At 42.3% G+C, this 19,313-nt stretch overlaps 1 protein-coding gene and 1 long non-coding RNA gene across 2 annotated transcripts; both read left to right on the top strand.

Annotated features, from left to right (window-relative positions):
* The first annotated feature begins 4,694 nt into the window (after positions 1–4,694).
* On the top strand, positions 4,695–5,895 carry LOC148973730 (uncharacterized). The gene is made up of 2 exons (XR_016146521.1): positions 4,695–4,788; positions 5,405–5,895. It is a non-coding gene; the product is annotated as an uncharacterized LOC148973730 (long non-coding RNA).
* Positions 5,896–6,810: 915 nt separating this feature from the next.
* LOC148973729 (uncharacterized) lies at positions 6,811–11,736 on the top strand. The gene has a single exon (XM_089119174.1). It carries the CDS (start codon positions 7,225–7,227, stop codon positions 11,734–11,736), a length of 4,512 nt encoding a protein of 1,503 aa, XP_088975300.1. The 5' UTR covers positions 6,811–7,224.
* Positions 11,737–19,313: the final 7,577 nt, after the last annotated feature.

The raw sequence follows: 19,313 nt of genomic DNA, 5'->3' as shown, positions 1-19,313 counted from the left end.
TCTTCCCAGTTCAACTCAATGACTAGTCATAGAAATGCTGCTGTCTTTGGTTTATTGAACTTGTAGACGATGGTGAATGTGGTTTGATGCAGCAGTAGGCTCTGTGCAGAGGATTATTTTGAGTTTTCTTTGCTGATAGCCTACTTCATAATGATGCCAGTGGACATGTGGTCAGCATTGTACTTGCTAAAGTCTCCATATTGTCTCAAATTTTGTCCAGTCTGGTCAAAGACCATAGGTTATAATAGAATACAGTCAGAAATGCTTGCTTTCATAAATGCAGGTGACCCAGCTAAATGATTCAGTGAACTATCGGCATATTACAGACTTCAGACTGTATAAATGTGTAAAGGAATAGTTCCCTTTCACAGTCACTCCCACTAGCCACTTTGGCATGTTGAAAAATTGTGGTCTTGTCAAAAGACATCATATATATATGCAAATTAGAGCCCGACCGATAAAGGATTTTGAAGGCCGATACCGATACAAATATTTTTGGGTTTTAAAATCCAATATTCCGATATATCGGCCGATATTTTATTTATTTATTTATTTTTTAAACTGGACATGATAAGTCACAAATTTTGTCATGCTTATTTGAGTTAAGAGAACTGATGGGGATGTTCTTTTAAATGTTATTCAAGCAATGTATGTATCGTGCCCAACTCAACGAATGTTGCCAACAGGAACGGTGTAGAGTGCACTCTGGTGGACAAACTATACAACTCCAACACTCATGACATGGTTCAAGCGTGTTTCGTCCGTTTTTATTTTATTTTTGAAATATTCATTTGTCGGCCATTATAACTACCGATAGTTTGGAAAATGCCTAATATCGCCCGATAATATCGGTCTGCCGATATATCGGTCTGGCTCTAATGCAAATGTAAAAAAATATAATGGAAATTTAAATACAGTTACTGTGACTGATACTGAATATGTAATGCAAATGTAAAAATATAATGGAAATACAATTAAAATACATTGTTGGACATGGAATTTTGCCTGTTTATGCCTGCAGTGCAGTGCAGAAAATGATATGACAACAATAAGGTCTAAATGTAACTGGCCCAAAATGGTCTCTGAAATGGTCTAGAACCGCCACTGGACTTAACAGATGACCGTCATTTTAGACAGCTAGGGCCAAACACATTCTCCTAACCCTTTCCATGGTGTGCATGCAAAGCAGGAGCAATTCAGTGATTTAAGACTGGTTATCTATTTATTATTTATAATTGTTATTATCTCTGTAACAGAAATTCAGACCCCAGGGCTTGTCTTTTCCTGGTTTTCTATAATTACAGTTTCTCTGTGTTGTTCTGGCATTAATGCAGTGAGTGCAATCCTGTGGACTTCACACAGGTTCCCCTGGGCATTAGCTGTTGCCAATGGATGCACTGCCTGCTCTATATAAACCAATTAAAATAATTATACCAACTCCCATGCAGGCAGAAAATGTGCCCTTTTAACACTTATTAGTGCCATTATATATAATGCTAAAAATGTTTTGTTAAGAGATATTTGGCCTGTTAAACCTCACTGAAATCCCTTCTTTTCATTTTTCAATGTATTTTACATGAAATAAATAACTGTTGGAAAATTAAATTCAATTATTTTAGATGAAAAGTATTGTGTATTTTACTTATGCAAAGAACCTTGTATTTCGATTTATATTATCTCACCTAGTGGAGTCGGCATGGCTCCTCCAAAAGGGGGAAAAAGGTGCATGATGTTCCTGTTAAGGAAGAAGATTTATTTGAGTGCATGCTGGATAGATGAGAGGTGATATGTGAAAAGTCCATTCGACCAGCAGGGGCTAGGCTTGTGCTGCTGTGTCATTGCGTGTGTATGTTGAAATGCGGTACAATTTTCTGCTCTCAAGAAACTGTAAGTAGGTCGGAACAAGAGAAGAGCTGCTCTCTTCATCACAACCGAGGCCCAAAGAGGCAATCATCAAAAACACGTCCCTAACGTAACCATATCCTGCTGTCTTAGCATAGCAATGTCAACTCAAACTCACTGTCGTGATTTCATCTAGAATGTCCAGAGTGATCAAATGGTTGGCTGACTGTCAGAACAAACACAAAATCTCTCACCATTTGATCACCCTTGGCCATCACTTTGGATATATGTATAAACACACAGTATACGTAACAAGTTTTTTCAGGTTTATTAATAGATATTTAATAATAGCTAAGTTTTAGTATTAATGGGTCAAGTGTTGCCGAAAAATATGCCTTTTCAGCAGTTTCTTGAAAATGGCTAAAGACTGGGGTAGATATGGGCAGGTCATTCCACCAGCTTGAACAGTCAGGGTAAAGGTCCGTAAAGTGTAAAGGCCTCTTTTTTTTTGGGACGCAAGTTTCTGGATGGCACGTAGATCTGAAGTAATAAGTTTAGGTATAGGGGTGCAGAGCCAGTGTTTTGTCTGTAGGCAAACATCAATGCCTTAAATTTGATGCACACAGCAATTGGCAACCTGTGGAATTTTTTGAGTGGAGGTGAGATGTGTGCTCCCTTCGGCTTGTTAAAGACCCCTTTTGGTTGCCCTTTTAGATCTTGCTATAACACCTTAATCTTGTCACATTTGTAATATATTAGTTACTTGGACTATTGTGTTGGAGCTGTTCATGAAAACTGTGTTCGTTTTTTGGGATGGAAGGGATGACTTTGGCATCGGAGGAGTAGAGTAGAGGAGTAGAAACAATTAGACATTCGACCTGAATTATCATAAAGCACTTGTCTTTTTTTTAAGTATTATTATTAGTTGCACCTATATCGTAGTAACACTTTCACTTAGGGATGCACTGAAATTTGGGCTGCTGAAAATTATCGGTCGAAAATGGCATTTTCGTTTTTTTGCCGAAAGAGAGAAAAGGTCGAAAATCTAAACCAAAAATATGCTGCCCCGCCCCTCCATTGTTTAGCAACCAGGTTTCACTCTGACTCGGCATGTTTTGCGATTTTGCGAGCCGCTCTGCTTCCGAAGATGCACAACTTCGAAGTGTGATCCACTGTGTGAGTGCACTGTGTTCTGTAATGGATTTTTTTCTTGAACCTGACTAATACTCACTCTTGGCCAAGTCTTATACTTTTACCAGCGCATCTATACATCGACGTCCGCTGAATCAATAAACCTACCCTATACCCTAGCTCCAGTCGACGTCCGCCGGGTACTAATCCTAGCACATCCCCAGTCGACGTCCGCCGGGTTCTAATCCTTATAACCCTAGCGCATCTACAGTCGACGTCCGCCAGGTGCTAATAATTCTAACTTACTTATTTCTTGCTGCACAGCTTAAATAACAGACAGACTCGAGTAAATGTCCTTTCAAAGCTTTTAATTACGGCCAGGAGAGTTCTCGAGCAATACTCAGAGAACTTCCCAAGTAAAAACAAGGCCGGTGGATCTCAGACAAATTCCATTGAGAATCCCCCCGAAAACACTGAAACAACAGTTTTTATACAATATGGAGGTATGCCATAATGACATTAATTTCATTGGTAGACTGTTTTGTTACTGGGTAGAGGAGACTTTGTTTTAATGTTTCTAACTTAGTCATCTGTCTAGTTCCATTTCCCGAATTTGTTATTTATACACAGTCATGTTTGACACACATACATTCATCTGAAGTACAGAATGTCTTAGTACATTGTCTCACATATTCAGCTGGTTAAATGAGGTCAAATGTTAAAACATGGTTAGCTTAATATTCAGTTTAACCTCTAACCTAATCAAGCACCGGCCCGATGACGGGCCGTCGAGGGCGTGGCTAAACTTTTATCACTTTTTTAAGCTTCGTTTTATAACAAATATTCAACTGACTATCATAAACTATGCATCATTTGAAAGCTAAAACACTCCAGAATCATGTTCTAAACTTGTTTTTGCAATCAATACAACAGAGAGGAAAGGGTTAAATTAAATGCAAAAGGACCTCTCATTTGAAAATGAGTAAAATGAACCGCTATACTCATCTTTCATCTCGTATGGTTCAGATCAGTTCGGACGAATCCAAGAAACAACAGCATACATTTCAATGTAAGGGTCCATTCTTCAAAATGCATCCCACTTTTTAATCCAAAACAACGAAAAAATAGGGAAAAAATGAAATATCCTCCTTTGTTTGCATGAGCGTTTTCGAGATAGAGTTCGCGTCATGTTTATTTTAAAAAAAATATCGATTCTTATCTATTTTCCAACACTCGAAAGCCATCTCACCCCTGTAGTTTAGACTCTTCCGGATAAAATGAGTCATCCCCCTTCTCTCTCCTTCAATCACAGGCTCTGTAATCGATCAAAATGCCAAGGGACCGCCTGACTGGCTTAGAAACCTCTCAATCTCGCATCTCGGTTTTTGGCTGGATAAAGTCTGGATATAGCCAGCCAATGTGTAATCGGCAATGTTTTGATGGATGGGAGTATTGACCAATTAAAACACGATTGCAGTGATTGACAGTTCTCAAGCAGATTTGTCAAACACAAGTGCGCAATGTTGTTATTCGCTCGTGCACTTTCGCCATTTTACGCACGGAGCGCATAGGCTAGGTATTGGTTCGCTACACGGAGCTCGTATCAACTCATAGATTTTCTCCAAAGTTATATTTGACAATCTCCATCATGGATCATCGTCTACAGAAGCGTTTTTGTGGTGTTGAGAGTATTTTGGAGGAAGTGATGAGAAGCAGCGACGAAGAGCAAAGACGCAGAGAGATGCATCTGAACACGGTGTCGAGCGTCTGTCGAGAGTTGATGTTTGTTCATGGACTCGATCCCGTTTTAGATCGGTAAGTTTCAACACATTGTCATTTATTGTTATGTTTATTATTGGCAGTTTTTCTGTTCATGTAATGTTTTTGATTATAAAATGACGATGGACAAGCTAGCAAAGACACAAGGCTACACGAGCAGCTGATAGAGCTGTAACGTTATATTATAACGATACATAAAGAGAAAATATTTTTATCACACACATTATATTTATGTTGCATTGAATATAACAATAATGGAAGGAAAGGATTATAAGAAGTCAGGTGAAGATGTGTTGATTATAAAATAACAGTGGAGATAACTAGCAAGATATGAGATTACAGTGATACGTTTATATGAATGAATGGTGCATTGAATATACATATAATGGAAGGAAAGGATTACAAGATGTCAGGTGAAGATATAATAAATATATATATAATTTTATACATAGAAAAAATAATAATTACAAAGCATTTTTATTGCTGAGCATTATAACGATAAGGTATGTGATATTTGATATTGTAATATGATGGAATATTGATGCTGCTAATAGATGAATGTGACTCAAACTGAAATCCTCTTTTGTGTGTGTGTTTTCCTGTGCAAATTTTATTTGTTCTGCTTACACACTTTATTTCTCCTGTCTTTCAGTGGCTTTGGTTTCCAGAACAAACCTTGGTGGTGACTGCCTTGATCAACATGTCTTCCTACACTTTGTAAATACTGTAAGCGGTTGCTTTTTGTTTTTGTAATTGGATATTCATTGTAATTGTTTATTGTAACTTATTTGAGTAAAAAACACTGTTGCAATTACAAATGTTATTTTTTTCTTTTTATATATTTTATTCATTAGTAAAACAATCACTTTTGGAACATATAAATGAAGTTTTTTTTCACTGTTTTTGCTATTATAAATGTTCAAAATAAAGAGTATTTTGTTAAAATGTTAAAATGTTGTGCTGAAATAATTTTTTCTTGTGTAGTTTGATGGGCAGAATAGTTCTGAATGGATAAACATGTATGTAGTATGTAGTGTTTACTCCTTATGTCATTTGGTAACCAGGTATCCATTTGGAGTCTCCAAGTGGCCTTTTGGAAAGGACGCCTAGACTTTTCTTGAATAAAAGCTTACAGGAACTACATTTTTGGGAGTATCTTCCTCAAATTTGAATCAAAACATGGTCAGACATTCAGTTTTATCTTTATGGTGTTTTCAAGGCCTTAACATAAAATTCTGATACATTTTTCCCTAAATGAAGTTTATTCAAAGAAATCGTGAATCAGTGTCATGTATATTTAACCTTGTTTTACTCTGTTCCTATGCTACTTTGAGTTATAATGACTCTTGGGTAACAAAGTTTCAAGTGTCTAGTTTAAAAAAATATCAGAGTTATGAATGTGGACCATAGGGTTCAAGAGCTACAAAGATTTGTATTTGGGTATGTCGTTTTCAGAAAATTCTCAAAAATAGGGGCGCTGGTTAAGAGGTTAAAATTTTCCACCACAGTTCACAGCGCGTTCTGCTCAATGGTCCATTGCAACCTCTGTTTTAAATTTATTATTGAAATTTATTGAAAAGATTTCTGGTGCAATTTTTAATGTCCTAAATAAATTAAGTAAAATTAATTACATTACTGGCAAGCTTCATAATTATACATAACACTGGGAATTAATAGAAGGGGAACACACAACTTCTTTCTCTTTTCAGACAAGCATGTTCTAGGGTAGAGTCTTAAAGAAGTCTCTCGTGTCTCGTACCTATATTATTCCAAAACTGCAAGATAGGTTCAACTGTTACATTGTACACTCCCTGTGTGAGCTTATATACTTGAATCATGTCTCCTCTTTATCTCCTCAATTTGAGGGTTGGTAAACGTAATTTCCTCTATCTTCATACGACATATTTCTAATTCCTGGAATTAATTTAGTAGCTCTTCTCAGGACCCTTTCCTTTTTTCCGCGTATTTTAATCTATATGGACACCTTAGCTTGCATATTCAAGATGTGATCTTATCAAGTATTTATACAATGGTAAAATATATCTGTGGTATGGGGGGCGTGGTTCAGCGCTGTCTGCAGCGGGAGAGCGGGGGAGGAGTCGAGCGGGAAGTAAGCGGGTCAAGTGCAAATGATAAACACCTGTCTGTGATTGCAGTGATTGGCGTTGGGAGAGTATATAAGCGGCTCAGTGAGACGCTTCTTTTGAGAGAGTCTGGAGCTTGTGTGCAGACACCGGGAGCTGGAAAGCTGTGAACAGAGGAACTGTCCGAAACCCAGGGAAGCTGTGGAGCAGCGGGAACGAGTCTGTGATATTACTTTGTTGATGTTACGTTGAAGCGCGCAGTCGCTGTGAAAAGAGTATTTTTATTTGATCTGTCTGAATAAAGCACACAAGCTCCAGTATTTGCCGACCCCTTTGCCTTCTTCCATCACATCGTCTGAACCTTACCACACTGGTGCCGAAACCCGGGATGGAAGAAGCAGCCGCCGCCAGGAATCCTCTGTCTTCGCCATTTGCGGAGATCATCCAGGGGCTCGCGGGCTTGCATCAGCAACATCAGGCAGCCCTGTTGAAGATGGAGGAGCAGCAGGAACGACGCTTCGACGCGCTCCTCCAGGAACAACGGGAGGCCCGCGAGCAGTTCCGGAGCTGGGTGGACCAGGGGGTCCGCTCCCCGCCCGCGGCCCCAGCCCTCCACAAGATGGGGCCGCTCGACGATCCGGAGGCCTTCCTGGACCTCTTTGAGAGGACGGCCGGGGCGGGGAAGTGGCCGGAAACTGACTGGCCGCTGCGCCTCATTCCACTACTGTCCGGGGAGGCGCAGCTCGCCGCCCAACAACTGCCAGTCAGCAGCCTCCTGGTCTACCAGGACCTCAAGCGTGCCATCTTGCAGCGGGTCGGTCGATCTCCGGAGCAAAGCCGCCAGCGGTTCCGTTCCCTAGAGCTGGGGGAGGTCGGCCGACCCTTCGTCTTCGCACAGCAGCTCCGGGACGCCTGCCGCAAATGGCTGGTGGCCGAGGGCCGCGACGTCGAAGGAGTCATCGAGCTGGTGGTGCTGGAGCAGTTTATCACCAAGCTACCCAAGAAAACCGCTCAGTGGGTCCAGTGCCACCGGCCGACGTCGCTGGACCAGGCCATCACGTTGGCGGAGGACCAGCTGGTGGCGTGCCCAGGGGTCGGCGAGCCCCAACCATCATCTTCTCTCTCTCTCTCTCTCCCCTCTCCCTCTCCCTCTCGCCCTGTCCCCGCTCCCAGGTCTCGAGGTGGATTTCCCCCGCGACCAGCACCCCGCTGGAGGTCCGGCCCGAGCACGGAGGCGCCCCGTGCTCCACCTCGGGGAGGATCCCTGCCTGGGAGCGTTCCGGCGTCCGCTGGCCCCGCGCTCTCCCAACGCCAATCCCTTGACCCGCTTCCCGCCGCCGGAGTGGCGGGGAGGCCTGGGCCGGCCTGTTGGCGTTGTGGGGACCCGGGGCACTTTATCGACAGGTGTCCATTGATGGAGGTGGACACCTTCATTCGGGTCCCCTATGCGCCACAGGCTGCCCCCGATCAGACTGGGCTGTATCAGATACCCGTGAGTATTAAGGGGGTTACGTGTCAAGCTTTGGTGGATTCAGGTTGTAACCAGACCTCCATCCACCAAAGCTTGATTCAGCCAGGGGCATTGGATAAGAGCCGCAAGGTTATGGTGCGGTGTGTGCACGGCGAGGTGATGGGGTATCCCGTCGTGCCAGTCATCATCCGATTTAGGGGACAAAAACATAGTGTGGAGGTGGCAGTTAATCCGCACCTCCGGCACCCGCTGATTTTGGGTACCAATTGGCCGGGGTTTCAATCGTTATTGGCTTGTTTGTGTGCGGGTGCTCCTGGGAAAAAACAACGGCACCGGGGGGGGGCGACTGTTCAGGCCGGCGAAGCTGTTCCGGGACCATCGGCGGCTGATCCAGAGGAACGGAACGGGGCCGAGATACCCATCTTTTCGGTCCGTGATGATTTTCCTCTGGAACAGTCCCGAGATGATACGCTAAAAAACGCGTTTGAACGGGTCCAGGTCATCGACGGGCAGCCGGTGCGGCCCGATCAGCCGCTCACGTACCCATATTTTGCCATGATTAAAGATAGGTTGTATCGGGTGACTCAGGACATCCAGACAAAGCAAGATACAACCCAGTTGTTAGTACCTAAAAGCCGTCGGGAAATGCTTTTCCAGGCGGCTCATTCTAATCCGATGGCTGGACACCTCGGGCAGACAGCCACGTTAAATCGTTTAATGGCCCGATTCTTTTGGCCGGGCATTCATGAGAATGTGCGCAGGTGGTGCGCGTCTTGTCATGAATGTCAGTTAGTGAACCCTCCGGCCCATAGTAAAGCACCATTGTGCCCCCTGCCGTTAGTCGAGGTCCCCTTCGAGCGAATTGGCATGGACCTCATCGGGCCATTAGAGCGATCAGCACGGGGGCATCGCTTTGCATTAGTCCTGGTGGATTATGCCACGCGATACCCTGAAGCAGTCCCACTACGCAATATTTCGGCTAAAAGCGTTGCGAGTGCGCTGTTTCAATTAATCTCCCGGGTGGGAATCCCAAAAGAGATTCTCACCGATCAGGGCACGGCGTTTATGTCACGTACGATACGCGAACTATATGAATTATTGGGCATTAAATCGATTCGCACCAGCGTCTATCACCCACAAACCGACGGTCTGGTAGAACGATTTAATCGCACGTTAAAATCCATGATTCGTAAGTTCGTGCGGGAAGACGCCAAAAATTGGGATAAGTGGTTGGAACCCCTCTTGTTCGCTGTACGGGAGGTCCCCCAAGCCTCCACGGGGTTTTCCCCCTTTGAGCTTCTCTATGGACGCCAGCCCCGCGGGGTTTTGGATGTCCTTAGGGAGGCTTGGGAGGACGGACCTTCTAATAGCAAAAACGAAATTCAGTATGTCCTGGACCTGCGAACAAAACTCCACACTTTGGGGCGGCTCTCTATGGAGAATTTGTTACAGGCTCAGGACAGACAAAGTCGGCTGTACAATAGGGGGGCTAAGCTACGTAAATTTGCACCGGGAGATAAAGTGCTCGTATTACTTCCCACATCCAGCTCGAAATTACTCGCCAAGTGGCAAGGACCGTTTGTGGTTACACGGCGAGTTAATGATCTTAACTATGAAATCATTCGTTCAGATAGGGGGGGAGCACATCAGACATACCACCTCAACCTCCTTAAAAAATGGAATGAGGTGGAGTCAGCGATGCTGGCGACGGTGGTGAGTGGGGAGGAGGATCTCGGGCCAGAGGCGAATGTAAAAGGGCAATCCCGCCCTCTGGCCGCTTGTGGGGACCACCTCTCACCGTCCCAGATCGCTGACATCCAACAGCTACAAGCGGAATTCGCAGATGTGTTCTCACCCCTCCCTGGCCGAACGAATCTCATACAGCACCACGTTGAGACGGAGCCGGGCGTGGTGGTTCGCAGCCGGCCATATAGATTACCTGAACATAAGAAAAAGGTAGTTCAGGATGAATTAGCGGCGATGCTGGATATGGGGGTAATAGAGGAATCCAACAGTGACTGGGCAAGCCCGATAGTTTTAGTGCCTAAAACCGACGGCACCGTCCGGTTCTGTGTGGATTACCGCAAGGTGAATGCTGTATCGAAGTTCGATGCATATCCAATGCCCAGGGTTGACGAGTTACTCGATCGGCTAGGCACGGCTCGGTTTTATTCGACACTGGATTTAACGAAGGGATATTGGCAGATCCCCTTATCTCCAATGTCCAAAGAAAAGACTGCTTTCACGACGCCGTTCGGATTACACCAATTTGTCACCCTTCCGTTCGGTTTGTTCGGGGCACCCGCCACCTTCCAGCGCTTGATGGACCGGATTCTACGGCCGCATGCTGCATATGCTGCGGCGTACTTGGATGACATTATCATCTATAGTAACGATTGGCCGCGGCATGTGCAGCATTTGCGAGCGGTTCTCAAGTCGCTGAGGAGGGCGGGGCTCACGGCCAACCCGAAGAAGTGTGCGATTGGGCGCGTGGAGGTCAGGTATCTGGGCTTCCACTTGGGACACGGACAGGTGCGTCCCCAAATTGACAAGACCGCTGCGATTGCGACCTGTCCGAGACCCAAGACCAAAAAGGAGGTTAGACAGTTCCTGGGGCTGGCAGGATATTATAGGAGATTTGTGCCTGATTATTCGGACCTTGCTAGCCCGCTGACTGATCTAACTAAAAAGGGGGCGCCAGATACCGTCCAGTGGACGGAGCAATGCCAGCAGGCTTTTACCCAGATAAAGGCAGCTCTGTGTGGCGGCCCGCTCTTACAGGCTCCTAACTTTGCTCTTCCCTTTTCTCTGCAGACAGACGCGTCGGACAGAGGACTGGGGGCGGTCTTGGCCCAGGAGATGGAGGGTGAGGAACGGCCGGTGCTGTACATCAGTCGCAAGCTCTCCAAGAGAGAGACGATGTACAGCACCATTGAGAAAGAGGCGTTGGCCATCAAGTGGGCTGTCCTCACCCTCCGCTATTATCTCCTGGGTCGGGAGTTCACCCTGTGTACGGACCACGCTCCCCTGCAGTGGCTCCACCGCATGAAAGATGTCAACGCGCGGATCACTCGTTGGTATCTAGCTTTACAACCATTCAAATTCAGAGTGATCCACAGGCCGGGTGCACAGATGGCTGTGGCTGACTTTCTCTCCCGGAGGGGGGGGGGGAGGCTGCAGGCCGGACGGCTCCCCGGCCTGAGACGGGCGGTGGGGGTATGTGGTATGGGGGGCGTGGTTCAGCGCTGTCTGCAGCGGGAGAGCGGGGGAGGAGTCGAGCGGGAAGTAAGCGGGTCAAGTGCAAATGATAAACACCTGTCTGTGATTGCAGTGATTGGCGTTGGGAGAGTATATAAGCGGCTCAGTGAGACGCTTCTTTTGAGAGAGTCTGGAGCTTGTGTGCAGACACCGGGAGCTGGAAAGCTGTGAACAGAGGAACTGTCCGAAACCCAGGGAAGCTGTGGAGCAGCGGGAACGAGTCTGTGATATTACTTTGTTGATGTTACGTTGAAGCGCGCAGTCGCTGTGAAAAGAGTATTTTTATTTGATCTGTCTGAATAAAGCACACAAGCTCCAGTATTTGCCGACCCCTTTGCCTTCTTCCATCACATCGTCTGAACCTTACCACAATATCATTACCTACATTTTCAAAAGTTCTTCTCATTGCAATCATAGATGTTGCTTTTTTAAAACTTTTTCAACAATATGTTTGTGGAATTCGAGTGAACCATCCACCACAACACCTACGTCCCTCTCCTCATGTACAGGATTAACCACTATATCCCCAACTACACAGTTGGCTATGTCATTTTTTTTCCCCAATATGTAAATGTTTACACTATTCGGGTTTATCTTTAATAACCACTGGTCACACCATTTGCTCATGCTACAGAGATCTTCTTGAAGATGGGCTTGGTCTGTGTCACTTGTTATTGTTCTGAACATTTTAGTGTCATCTGCAAAAAGGTAAACATCAGACTGTATCATATCTGTCAAATCATTTATTTATATTACAAATAGAACAGGGCCCAAGACTGATCCCTGTGGGACCCCAGCCACCGGCCGGCTTCCAATCTGAGGCAGCACCGTTCGCTATCACCTGTTGTTTCCTATTGTGCAAAAATCCTGTATCCAATAAATAACTCTGTTGTCTAAACAATAGGATGTTAACTTTGATATTAGTTTTTTGTGTGGGACAGTATCAAAGGCTTTTTGAAAATACAGTCAAATTTGTCCTCTATCTTGTGACCATTTGTCAAAAACTGTGAGTAACTGAAGTTGTGCGCTGTGCTCAGTCGCTCACGGCCCGAACGCATGTACCGGGGAAAGGCAAAATCCGATAAAAAACATACCAAAATGAAATTTCTCTGGACTCGTTTCTGTTTGCAATAGCCCTATGTGCTATAACATGGTGTATAGCCGTGCTGGGCAACTCTGGTAAAATGACGCTATCCTCTTGTTCACTGATCCTCTCCCTGCTAATCTGCTCACATGCTCTGATAATAATAGCTTTGTAGGACTACTTTATTTTGATAATAGGAAAAAAAATAAATCTGATTCTGCTGCATAGAACCGAATGAAGTTCTACCAAATTCTGTCCAATTTTTTGTTTTACTTTAAATAAATGTGTGGTTATTTTATTTTATTGCCTTAACTTGTTTTCAATTCAGATTATACAGAATTCAATTATTGAATTTAATTGAAATGTTTAATAATAATACATAATTCGGTTTCGGTTTTCGGTCAAGTGCATCCAGAATTTTCGGTTTCGGCCCAGACTTCTTTCGGTGCATTCCTACTTTCACTTATTGATGATGATGACATCATACCCTTTGACCTCAGACACAGCAGATTCCACCATAGTGGTTGCCTGCATGTGTTGCAAATCATATGTGAATTTGAGGGTGGAGGCATCAAGATGGAGATGTGATCCTTTTTGGTAGGAATGTGTTTGATTTGGTGATTTCCAATGTCAACAATATTTACAAGTAGCTTACTGCACCTTTAAGTCAAGTCACCATAGCACCTTTATTTATATAGTGTCATTTTTCCACTTAAGCCAGTTCAGTGTTGATTCAGTTCAGTTCAATAACAGTGTAAATGTCAGTTATGAAATAATTCGGTTATGAACTCAGCAGAAAACATGTCATCATCCGGCTCAATTTAGTTCAAGTTTTGTTGTAGATCTTATATCTACATCAGAGGGTGGAGGGGGGCAGTCTAACAGTTGTGTGCTTTATTCCAGGCTGCATCACAAGTCAGATGATGAATTTTTAAGAACATAAAGAAAATTAACAACAGTAAGGACCCGGTTTAGAAATCCAGGGATGGAGAAGCGTCCCATTGGCTTTCCATTTATAAAACATCATTAATAATAACAACAACAATAATAATTTAAGAATGTTGGCACTGGCACATATGCAATCGAGCAGCAATCCTTCACAGCTGTTACCTAATTTCTCTAATCTAAGAGTGCCCCCTGCAGTCAAGTTACTCTAATGTACAGAAATGAAAACATGAAGACTTGTTTTAATGTTTTGGTGTAAAAAAAATTGAAATCTCTTTCATTCCCATATTGTTAAGTATATATATTTTTAATGTTTTTTTTATGCATTGTTACGGTTATGTTCTTTTACCCAAATACAATGCATGAAATACCTTTTCATTTTTAAATATCTGGTATCAAACATGCTTTGTGCGGAGACAGGCAAATGATTTTTGAGTACTTTTTCATTTAAAGAAATGAAATGCAGCAGCATCACTGTCAGCTGCTGATAATTGGTGATACTAAAGATATTAAGGATGAGTCATACCTCTTTGACAAGGGCATGTATGTGTTTATTTTCGGAGCGTCGTGCTAAAAATACAGTCGATGATAACTGGCTGTCGCACAGGGAGATGGTTGGACTGTTATTGCTCAGAGGCAGCCTGGAGTCTATGGTCTCCTGAGTTGTCATGGAGACCATTGTATTTTGGCTCTCCCGTGATTGGTGCTGCCGGGTTGAGCAAGTATATGCTATTTCTGTCTTTTTCAACACCTTCAGCCCTGCTGTCTTTCTCTGCCTCCTCACTCAAACATGAGTGTTCTTGTTTCACTCCTATTGTTATCTTTCCCATTCCATTAATCCTTTCAATGACAGTCAGCCCACCAAGCGTCTTTCCATGCGTCTCGCTAACGATCTATTGATTCATTGATGTTGCGATCCAATGTAAGCAGCTGTACTGGTTGCCCACAAACAAAGGGAGGAAGACTTGTGTCAGTGAACTAAGAACCAGATCAAGTCATGCATCACTGTGATCGCAGATCCAGATGAGCCAACAACATCTCCAATGCCCTGTGGCTGTGTTTTCTCTTGAGCAAAAAGTTACAATATCTTAAATGAAAGCGGTCTCAAGTGTCTGAATGTGTTGCCTTGCGAGCCGCAGTCTCTCAGGGCTGATCTCCCAATGCTCTGTTTACATAGACAGACATATAAAACGGCAGTGGAGCTAGAACAGTTCATTCTCCAAGCTTAGTTAAAATTAAAAATACTATTGTCATAAATGTTTGTTTTCCTCTTAAAAAATGTACAGCACTCGTGTTGTATTTACTAAATGTGTGTGGTTTCTTGCATTAAAATTACTGAGACTATTGTTTTATTGAAAGTCCTACAGTCCTGTTCATCGTTAGTATCAATTATTCACAAGTGTTTTATTATTATTTCTTCTCTGGGTGAGTTTTACTCTCACAGAAAGTGAATAGTCCAGCTGTTCAGTTTGTTTCAGAAATTCCAAAGAGTTTTTAGATGAGCAGTTTTTGATTTAGGAGTGAAATAACCATTATTGAAGCGACTGTCATGTTTTGTTCTACAATATGAATTACAAACAGTCACAAAAGTAAGAGATTCTATTATTTAATTACAGTTACTTCGGATGTAATTGCACTAAATCCTGTCTCGACTATTAAAATGATATAGTGGATTAATCATCTAAATTTTACATCTAATGTGAAAATTTATGTTTTTAATGTAACATTCCCCTTTTAAATAATACTTTAGTCAGTTCAGGAATAATGTATGCAATTTTTTATCATTTATTTGAAAGAATTATGAGCATTTTCATGTCTATCCTTGTATTGTTTAACTGGTTGAGGTTGATATGACTTAGAAAGTAATTGGATAGTAAAAGGTAATGCAATACTTTTAGAGAGTTAGTACAGTAATCTAATTACACTTTTGAAGATAGATGAAATTAGAGTAACTTAACCAACACTGATAAGGACTACAAAAAAGGATGTCCGTTTTTGTGCATTCTCAAAACATTTTTAGTCCTTATTATATATTTTTAAACCATTTTTTTTCACAAACATACCTCAAGTATACACAAATATACCTCAAACATTAATTTTGAGAATCTTTTTTTTTTTTTTTTTTTTTTAAATTAAGGTTCATTTCAATTAAGGTTAATAATTAAGTTTTTTTTTCCAATTAACTCATTCTAAAACCTGATTGCAGTCGTCATCCAGTCCTTTCGATATGAGTCCAGACTGTCCACTATTTCCACATGCAGATTTTACAACTAAAGTTTGTTACGTGGCAAACTGCTTGATTTAAAAAGAAACTTCTTTGTGAGCTGTGCTTCATACAGTGCTATAATATTGACAATGTACAATGTAGTTTTTTTTTTCCTGTGAACTTGCATTTTCGAGATTTGTGGTCACATTAAAGCAATAAGATCAAAGTGCAATATGTAAGGAATAATTGACGACGGGCTGTTAAATCAGTAAAAAAAAAAAAATTCAATGGCCTTAATCAATGATTCCGCATGGTTACCACGCATCAAAACATTGTTCGGGTGATGCAGTTTCCCAAGAAATTTTTCCAGCAGCGGTGCTGTGCCGGAAGATGTTACCAGGCCATGCGCCCCGGAGGAATGGGTCTCCAGAATTTTTTTTAACCACTTAAACCATGCACTCTAAAAATGCTGGGTTGTTTTAACCCAATTTTGGGTCAAATTTGGACAAACTCAAACATTGGGTTAAAAATGTAATTTAAAAATGTAACCCAATGTCCATATTTCGCCCAAAATTGGGTTAAACAACCCAGCATTTTTTAGAGTGTGACTTCTGGCAAGTTTTGTGGATAGAAACCATAATTTTAGACAGGATTATTCATGTTTTTCTTTTGTGTTCATTTTGTTGATTGGGGAAAAATGAAATGGCACAACCAACCCAGACAACTTATTAAAATGTTTTTATCCATTAACATTATTTAATGCGCAATAAATGAAGTGAACAAACATGAACAATTAGGCTTAGTGTTTTTCTTAAATAACATTCACAAACATTAATTCGTGTTATAAAAATATATTGTTCACTCAATGTGTTGATGTTAAATAACGCATTAAGAAATGTTAATGAATTTGACTTGACTGTACTCTTATTTAATCCAAAACTGCACTCATATTTAATTTTAAAAGGGCTTTTAAAACCTGCTAAGAGTTATCCAGCCAAGAATAAGCCTAGAAATGCTTTTCTGACGGACTGATATGAATGAAACAAATAGGAATCATGGACCCAAGCTGATATACCATGACTGATACCAGTCCTTGGGTGTCAGTTCGATACTACAGTATGGCCAAAACTTCAGTGCAAGTTAGATTTCAGTGCATTCTTGTTATTTTTATCATTGAGTAGCAATTAGGCATTGTTTATCTGATGCTAATACGAGAAAAATGATCATGAATTTGTTTATTTGCATCTGCAGTTTGTCCACTTTACTTCATGAATGCCATTTGAGATTTTTGTCCAGTGTGACAGATTTTTGTCCATCACATTTATACAGTATCTTGTTTTGTTTCCTAGATGGTTCCTGTGCAACCTAAAAAGATGCTAAAAGTTGCAATGCTGTACAGTATTGATTCTAACGTAAAAAAGGTATGTGGAATCTCTTATAGTAACACAGCGTTCAGGTAAATATTGGTGCAAAGTTGCTGTGAGCTCACATGCGGTTAAATTTTGTTTGCCATAAATTTGCTGCCACAAATAATTGGACAAATAACTAGTGAAATTTAAAGTCAACAATTAAAATTTCATTCCAAAGTGCTGCACTGTGGGACATTTGTAGATATTTAAAATATTAATTTTTTTAACTGTTTTTTGCATGATTTTCTATTTAAATATTGTATATTGTGGTTGATTATGATTTCACTCTTCTAACTTAATTTAGTGTGTAATGTTGCTGTTTGAGCATAGACAACATCTGCAAAGTTAGAACGCTCAAGGTTCAAAGCAAAGGGAGATATTTGCTTTTACAAAAATGTTTTTTTTTTTTTTTTTTTTAAGGACTACAACAAATGGCTGGTTGGGACTAGAAGCTTTCTCCCGGGTTAGTGACATCACTAACCCTAAAATTTACTTAAACCCCGCCCCCCGGGAACACACAAACATTGTTGAGAAGAGGAAGTTGCTGTAGTAGAGCACATTTGGGAGTCTGCTCAAGCTGTCGTATCCGTCTTTTCACATTTATTGCAATAGGGGATTATCACACTTCCGGGTTTCATGGGCGGATTTGTCAACTTTGTGCATGTCCACTTCTGACGCTGTTCAACAATGGCTGAGGCGAAGGCTATATATGTCACTGCTCTGTTCCAATTTGTAAATCTAACCAACAATGCCAACCCTACGTAAGTTTTCATGGATTCTTGACTGAATTGAGAATAAGGAAGAACTGGATTAAAACTTTAAAATAAAACAAGGCAGCACGTTTGTTTGCAGCCGGCACTTTAGTGAATCAGACTAATTTACCAGGGATGCCGTATAAATAAACTTAGTGCAGTCCGTCATCAGTTCGCCTGCAAGATCGGTGATTCAACGGAAGTGGCAGTGCACAAAGATCACTGAATCCGGAAGTCCTACGTATCAGCGTGATAATCCCCAATAGCATGTCACTCTGTAGGCATCTTACAAAAGTTCTCACACTAAGGATTTAAATATAATCATGAAAGAAAATGTTAATCAATGACCTAATGAAGATAGTTATCTTCACATCAGCTGCATAAACTCATCAACTAACCATTGATCCTCTCCATCATTGTCCGACTTTGGTTTGAACATAAAAGCGAGAACAGTTTCTGACATTTTAGTGCGTGTCTGCAAGCTACCTCCTAACACACGAGCTCTTGAAGAGCCCCTTAATTCCTGTTTTTAACTTTTAAATCTCTGTAGACACCTGGGCTGGCGCCATCCAAAGTCGCATAGCTTTTTAATCATTTTCTGTGTGTTCCAGGTATCCCCAGAATGACAAAACCGCTGATATTTTCTCGTAGTCCCTTTGTGCCTTGGCAGGCTTTGCAACCTCAAACAAACAATAATCAGGGTCTCATGAGAGGGATTTTAACGGATTGGACACAGAGATCAACCCAGGGCTAACTGGAAGAGATTGAATGAGAAAAAAGCGAGCGTGTTTCCTTGCAACACACCCCATGGATCCCAAGAACCTGACGTGGCTCGTACCGCATCTCATTTGTGCGAACGTATGCGCCTTTGAGGCTGTGGACAGACGCGGTGGGAACGGGAGGGCACTAGGACCTGGTGATGCGAGGAGGGTTGCCTGCCTGCCTGCCTGCATCCCTGTCTCCTCTCCATTCTGTTCTGCAGTTGCCCTGTGCGTGTGTGTGGGAGAGCACATGTTTATGTGTGTTTGTGTGGATGTGTGTGTGTCAGAAGAGGGGCAAGAGTGGGTTTCACACGGCGCCGCCTAAAGAGACGGTGCTTTTTGTTATCTTTCTGTTTTCTCCGAAGCGTGTACATCAACCTGACCACCTGGATCAGCCGCCTTCCTGAAGCATCGCTGACGGGGGAGGGGGCGATCTCTCTCTCTCTCTCTCTTTATCTCTATCTCTCTGTGTGTGTGTGTCTGTGTGTACATGCGTGTGGGTGGGTGAAAGGGTGAGGGGCGGAGAGATGAAAGGGCCAGGTGAGGAGGGGTGTTGGGTACCTCTCTCTCTAGTTTTTTCGCTCTCTCTCT

Source organism: Pimephales promelas, chromosome 14, assembly GCF_988280905.1.
Source record: "Pimephales promelas chromosome 14, fPimPro1.hap1.1, whole genome shotgun sequence".
Classification (NCBI taxonomy): Eukaryota; Metazoa; Chordata; class Actinopteri; order Cypriniformes; family Leuciscidae; genus Pimephales; species Pimephales promelas.
The sequence above is the reverse complement of the archived record's forward strand: the minus strand, read 5'-3'. Positions and strand labels throughout refer to the sequence as shown.